Here is a 6,617-nt window from a genome sequence, read left to right as displayed (position 1 = left end):
TCTGCAGCGGTGAAGATTGTGTGGGTTGCTGAGGGTTTATTCGTGGATCAACTCATCCGTTTGCTGCCTTCAGCTGAGCTGGCAACTTGGAGTGATTCTTCCCCAAACGTTTTATTTTCTGAATTGGCACCCACCAGGCAACGACTGTATTGCGTCTGACACGCCAAATCAACTCGAAGCCAGCCGTAGGTCAAGCCATCCCCATCACAATCGCTCATATCTTGGGGAATTTCATCAAGAACCTGTCCAAAATATGTTTTTCCGTCTGCATCACTTCGTATCACCTTCCCCGACCCACCTCACCTGAGTGAGTACCTTCACCATGGTCGCTACGTCAGGTGCAGAGATAGCAAGTGGCAACGTCGCCACGTTGACCAAGGTCGACAAGCTACGTGAGCTGATCGGCACGCGAATCTCACTTCCTCAGATCGTCGCTGTTGGTGACCAGAGCGCTGGTAAGAGCTCCGTCTTGGAGGGTATCACCGGGTTCGCCTTCCCTCGTGGCGCGGAGCTCTGCACTCGATATGCTACGCAGATCACCTGCTGCCGGCAGCCCGAGCAGAGCGTTACAGTATCCATCATCCCCCATCAGGATGCCACGGATGTTGAAAAGAACAGGCTGAAGCAGTTTCGAGAGGCACTCACGGATATGGACGATGAGAAACTTGCTGCTATCTTCACCAAGGTAATCTTTCTTACAGTCATACTAGAACTAATGGCTAATGTTTCCGCTAAAGGCAAACGCCGCCATGGGAATTCAGATCAGCTCGGACGAAAACAACGAGACAGTTACCACGGCCTTCCCAGCCTTCAGCGAGCATATTCTCAAGATCGAGATATGCGGCCCCGGCGTAAGCACGCGTTCTGCATCAAAGCCCTTCCAAATTACTCACTTTCCCGTAGCAAGAGCACTTCACAGTGATTGACGTTCCGGGTATATTTCGACGAGAGACAGCTGGTAAGTTCAATTACGTATATGGCGATAACATTCATGACAAGTCAAGCGGGTGGTTTTGGTTGAGAACGAACGTCTTACGATGCCCCTACTCTGTCGGAAGATTCAGCCCCAGACAACAAGTCGTTCCCTAGACCGGAGATGCGCATATCATAGGCTAGCATTTCTGCTTACACATCAATGATTCAATCATGAACGAGCAAGATCATGAATAGCACACTGACAAGTTCTAGGTCTGACCACAGAACGTGACATTAATCTTGTCCGAAAGATGGTCAAGAAATTCATGAGTAATGAAAGAACCATGTATGTGCCCCGTTAGCAGCTGTAAACTGAGAGATAGCATCAACTACCATTCATGGTTGCATACTGACAATAAATCGCAGTATCCTCGCCATTATACCGAGCAATGTTGATGCAGCTACTCAAGAAATCCTGAAACTGGCCAAAGAAGTCGACCCAACCATGACTCGAACCATGGGAGTCCTGACCAAGCCTGACTTGAACATCGAACGAGCTACCCAGAAGATTGCCATCGATCATGTCACAGGCAAGAGGAGCGATTTGACAATGGGTTACTACATTGTCAAGAATCGTGGCTCCGATGATGACAAGAAGTCTCTTAAGGAATGCCAGCGTGATGAAGCACAGTTCTTTGCTCAGGAGCCTTGGTCTATCCTCCAGAGCACCGGCCGAGCTGGTACCAGTGCTCTGAAGATCCAAGTGCGCAAGGTCTTGTCTAATCTCATCAAAAGCGAGTTCCCCAAGTTGAAGCAGGAGGTGAGTAGCGAGCTCGAGCACCTTCACAAGCGACGTGATGCCATGGGGGTCTCGCGAAACAACCCACAGGCGCAAAGGGCTTTACTGAGCACTATATGTACTCGGTTCCAGTCCAGCGTCCGTGATGGGCTCGATGCGAACTACATGACCAACAAGAGTCTCTTCAGTCACGATAGCCTCCGGCTGATCACGAGAGTTTTGGAACTGAGCGAAATATACTCGGAGATTATGACCAAACAGGGTAGAACGCGGCGGTCTGAGAATGAATTGGAAAACGACAAATCCGAGTTGATCGCAGATGCTGAATCTTGCATTGATGCGAACAGTAAGGACGACTCAATCACCTCAGGCGTCGATAGCGACATTCGACTTGTTATCCCTCACGCATTCAAGCAGCACATCGATGGAAAATCAAGCAAGGCCGTCAATCTCAACGATTTCCCTGAGTTGGACTCAATTCTGAAGCTTGATGACTCACTCCATGTGGGAGATGAAGACATAATGACCTACATCAGGTCGATGTACAATCAAAGTCGTAGCGCTGATCTTGCTTCTGTGAGTCTAATTGTTCAGATGCGTCGTCGAAGGCATACAGGCACATGCGGCATGGCATGCTGATGCGCAATGATCACCGTCATTTAAAGTGGTAATGATACTAATGCAAGTTATAGTTTGGTGGTTGGCTACTTGCCAGTCTGTTCAAAGAGCAGTCGAAAAACTGGGAGCCTTTGACGCTACAGTATGTCAGCATCGCCATTTGTTTCGTCCATCACTTCATGAAGGAGGCCCTGCATGATGCCTGTCTCGACAAAGCCATCTTCGAAACACTCTGGAATGATCTATTGATCGAAGGCCTTCAAAGTGCATATGCTCGAGCAATGAATCACGCCAAATTTCTGCTGCAAGTTGATCAAGGTGGTCGACCCTACACGCTGAATCACTATTTCAACGACAACCTGCAGAAGGCTCACAGTCAACGCCTAACAGCTAAAACGAAGGGCTCTCAGGTCACTTCAAAGGATGGAGATCAAGCATTTATTTCAGTGGAGAAGCTGAAGAATATTGTCATCAATAAGGCAAACTCTGAACATGCTTGTGAGCATATCCATGACGTCCTCCAAAGCTATTACAAGGTTGCGATGAAACGTTTTGTCGACAACGTCTTCCAGCAGGCGGTGGATCACTTCTTGTTAATTGGTGATGAGAGCCCTCTCAAAATCTTTACACCCGAGCTCATCATGAGCCTGGATGACGAACAACTTGAGATGATTGCTGGGGAGGACATTTCGGTCAAAGCTCAGAGGGACAAGCTTGACGCGGACATAGCCGACTTCAAAGCGGCCCTGAATGTTCTGCGAGGAATGAAGTAGCATGCTAGATGGTATATTTACGACCTTGGAGCATATGCACTAATGATCTGGCAAGGTTTAGCAAGATCCAGCATCTGGCATAGGAGATGATGAGAGTCAAGTTGACTCTTGCGCAATGTATTTACAAGGACCTCGCCAATCGCACCCCTGGAACTCGATCCGAATCGGGTTTTGGATGAGGCTTTTATGTAGATAGACGGATTCTCGTGCGGTAAGATATTAATCAGAGGAATCAGTCAAGTCGCTGGTCACATTTCGTACACATACTACCTCATTTGATCAGGGTGCTGCTTGAGTGGACTTCCTTTGTATTATATGTGGCGGCGATTTGTCACCGCAATAGATTACCTACATCTTGCAGTCCAATGTTCTCGACAGAAGTTGGATTTCCCCCTCTATCTATTCTCCCCCATCCGGCTCCCCATCCCGGAAACACTCCTCCCTGGCTCCTATTCGTTTCGCCCATCTGTCGTGCGTTCCCGCCACCGACAATTCCTGTTGTCGAGCTGGTGCTTTCGAAGTCGTAATGATCCGTATCCTCGCTGCCGCCGCGATTTCGTCTCCATTTCTTTGGCGAGTTCCTCATCTCCTGTGCTTGCTGTGCTGCGAGCTCTGGCGACGTCATGATCCCCATACGCTGAGCCTTCCCCCAGTTACCCTTTGCAGCTCGAGGATAAAAGAACCCTGCCGGCTGTCCTCCAGAGAACAGGTTCCACCACTTCTTTGGCGCCACAACAATGCTCCCATTACGGCCCGCGTTATAGGAGGTTGGCTCTTCGCCGGCCAGTTCTTCGAGAGTCACGCCTTTTGTTTCGGGAATGAGCAACGAGACGAAAGTCCCGCATAACATGAACAGCGCGAATATCTGCATGAGGCGACCCAGCCAAGGTGAACAGCTGTCGCCCGTGCAGTCCGCCGGAGAATCTTTACTCAACAGGGGTATAGACACCACTTGTGCAATTATGGCGCCGATTTTCCCCATGGCTGCGGAGAGGCCATGTCCAGAGGACCTATACCGCGTGGGATAACATTCCCCAGGCACAATGAATGTCGTCGTGTTCGGTCCCCAGTTGAAGAAGAACTGGGCAATGACATACAAGGCCAGCATGGCACCTTGGTTCAGATGTCTGTAGCAAAATCCCAGAATGCAAAATATTATGGTCAGAAATATGAAGCCAAATACCTGTAAAGGCTTCCGGCCTATTGTGTCGATCGTAAATATCGCCGTCCAGTATCCGGGGAGAGAACCGGCAACCGTCAGAATGATGGTGCCAATTGCGTTGTTGTAAAGTTGCTCGTAGAGGGTCTTCCCGCTTGCATAGCCTATTGCATGCAATACTATGGAGTTATTCAACCCCAGGCCATAAAAGGCAAGATCCTATGCCGAAGTTAGTGGCACTCAAGCTACATGGGAGAAGTGAAATTACCAGGAAGAACCAAGATAAAGTGGTCCCAATGAGCATCTTCGCATTCCTCCACTGCTTGAAATAAGAGAAGAGGTCGGGCCAAGAAGCAGCGGGCACGTTCAGCGCTGGAGACGCCACTCTCTTCATTCTCGCCCGTTTGACTTCGTCGACCTCTCCTTCGGACTTGCTCGCCACATATGCCTTGATGTCGGCATCGGCTTTCTCGACGTCCTTGGCAATTTCAAATGTGTAGCGCGGTGTCTCTGGTATCGTAATGCGGTAATATAGGGCAAAGCAGGCCTTTGGCACAATCAGGGGTTAGCGTTGCATTCTCGAATAACAAATACTTCTTCAAACAATATAGGATATAGGCCAGGGAGAAGTGGGAATCAGAGTCGGCGTACCGGAACGGCGCCAACGCCGACAATTATCCTCCAGGATCTATCTGCGGCGGTTTGGCAGATATAATCGCAAGATGCCACATTCGGTGCGCCATGATAGGCATCTTTGAAAGCTGCTGTCACGATGAGAGCTACTATCGCAGCAATAAGTTGCCCGAAGCCCTGCATACTGAAGACTGCTGCCATCATTGCACCTCGCCATCGAGTTGGAGCAAATTCTGATGTGATCACCGAGCTCAAGGGATAGTCACCGCCGATTCCCACCCTGTCTCTTGATTAGACATGGTTCCAACCACTTTTGGACTGTTTGTCTTACCCCATGACAACTCTCCAGAATGTCATCAACCCCGTGAAGCTCATGGATTGACTTGGCGCGACCAATGTGGATGCGAAAGTGGCCACAACGATAATTCCCAACTCGATACCATACATCCTCCTTCTCCCGAATACGTCGGCAAGCCACCCAAAGAGCAGTTGTCCGACAACAATGCCAGCGCTTGTCGAGGCTTTCAGTGTCGTGCTAACGGGCGTCGGCAGGGTTCCGTAATTACCTCCGTACCCGTTCTTCGCAGTTTCCGGTGGCCCCTGCCAGAAGACAACGCCCAGAAGCGTCGTGATAAGATTGATAGCGAATATGTCGTAAGAGTCTAGGAAAAAGCCTATTCCCGCAACCGCGATCGCTCTGAGGTGGTAGGAGCCGAAAGGGATCTTGTCGATCTCAGACAAGGCTAGTCTCCTCCTCAGGTTCGGGTCTTGGATGTGACTGAAGTCATTGAAGAAATTGTGGAATGCCCGGTTCCCTCCATATGTTCGAGCACGAGTGGCGGGAACCGCCGGCTCCGGTAACATGTCCATTTCGATTCGTATGTCAGCAAGGGCATCAGGCTACGGCCAGTGACCTAGCGTGTAACGTTGTTTCGGTCTGGCCTGCCGAGAAGGCGAGAAGCTCGCACTCGGCTCTTATGGGATAATCATGACACGATCGCAAGGCTATAAACCAGTGCTGAGGGAGAGGGTATCGAGGTACGGAGCACTGCAATGAGGAGCGAATGGTCGAGAGTATTGCAAGGTGGGTTGTGATTCAAAGGTAAGATCAACTTGGAGGTCAAACACGGACCAAATGCTCAGTCAGCGGATAGGGCTGCCGATATGTAGTCGAAAAGCCCGCCGCCCGACCAATGCGACCTGCAAACCCTCCCATTAATAACTGAGATGGGTGGTGGCGCCCACAGCCTCATGTCAAGGGTACACAAGGGTCGAGCCGACGCTCCATCCAATCGTCTAGCCTCATGGCATGACATCGACCCCCAATTTAGTCCCGCCAGGCAGGGGTAAGCAATTCTCCCTGTGGAGGGGTATCAAATAAAGACATGTGAGGCATGTAAGCGCACGCTCTTGCTACATTTAACACAAGTGGCATGTTATCCTGTTGCCTCTCTTTCAACTGTAAGAGAAAGGCAACTATGTAATGAGTACGACTCGTGGCATGAGACTACCCACAACAGCGGCCTCGACAATACGTAATAGTCGACAGTATGCCAACGCGCAACGGTCTCGGTCACTTATTTAGTTAGAAGGCTAACGACGTTCCAGAATGGCCCACTCTTAACTGCTTTGTCCCACGGTCTCGGTGTCAGGATCGCGAGGAACGTGGCTGCAGCATAGCCGAGCAGGCCGAGCCCATGTAAGCTACTGTGTAGCTGTT

At 50.2% G+C, this 6,617-nt stretch overlaps 2 protein-coding genes across 2 annotated transcripts; one reads left to right on the top strand and one right to left on the bottom strand.

Annotated features, from left to right (window-relative positions):
- Positions 1-322: 322 nt before the first annotated feature.
- JN550_002238 (uncharacterized protein) lies at positions 323-3,105 on the top strand (the record flags this gene model as incomplete). Its single annotated transcript, XM_049313511.1, has 6 exons — positions 323-685; positions 738-851; positions 904-958; positions 1,189-1,261; positions 1,342-2,290; positions 2,407-3,105. 6 exons carry the CDS (start codon positions 323-325, stop codon positions 3,103-3,105), a joined length of 2,253 nt encoding a protein of 750 aa, XP_049175529.1.
- Positions 3,106-3,436: 331 nt separating this feature from the next.
- On the bottom strand, positions 3,437-5,767 carry JN550_002237 (uncharacterized protein; the record flags this gene model as incomplete). Its single annotated transcript, XM_049313510.1, has 4 exons — positions 3,437-4,483; positions 4,533-4,811; positions 4,916-5,177; positions 5,229-5,767. The coding sequence occupies 4 exons, from the start codon at positions 5,765-5,767 to the stop codon at positions 3,437-3,439; spliced, it is 2,127 nt and encodes a 708-aa protein (XP_049175528.1).
- Positions 5,768-6,617: the final 850 nt, after the last annotated feature.

This window comes from Neoarthrinium moseri, assembly GCF_022829205.1.
Source record: "Neoarthrinium moseri strain CBS 164.80 chromosome Unknown scaffold5_Wmoseri_CBS_16480, whole genome shotgun sequence".
Lineage (NCBI taxonomy): Eukaryota > Fungi > Ascomycota > Sordariomycetes > Amphisphaeriales > Apiosporaceae > Neoarthrinium > Neoarthrinium moseri.
This window is presented reverse-complemented; position numbering and strand designations above follow the sequence as displayed.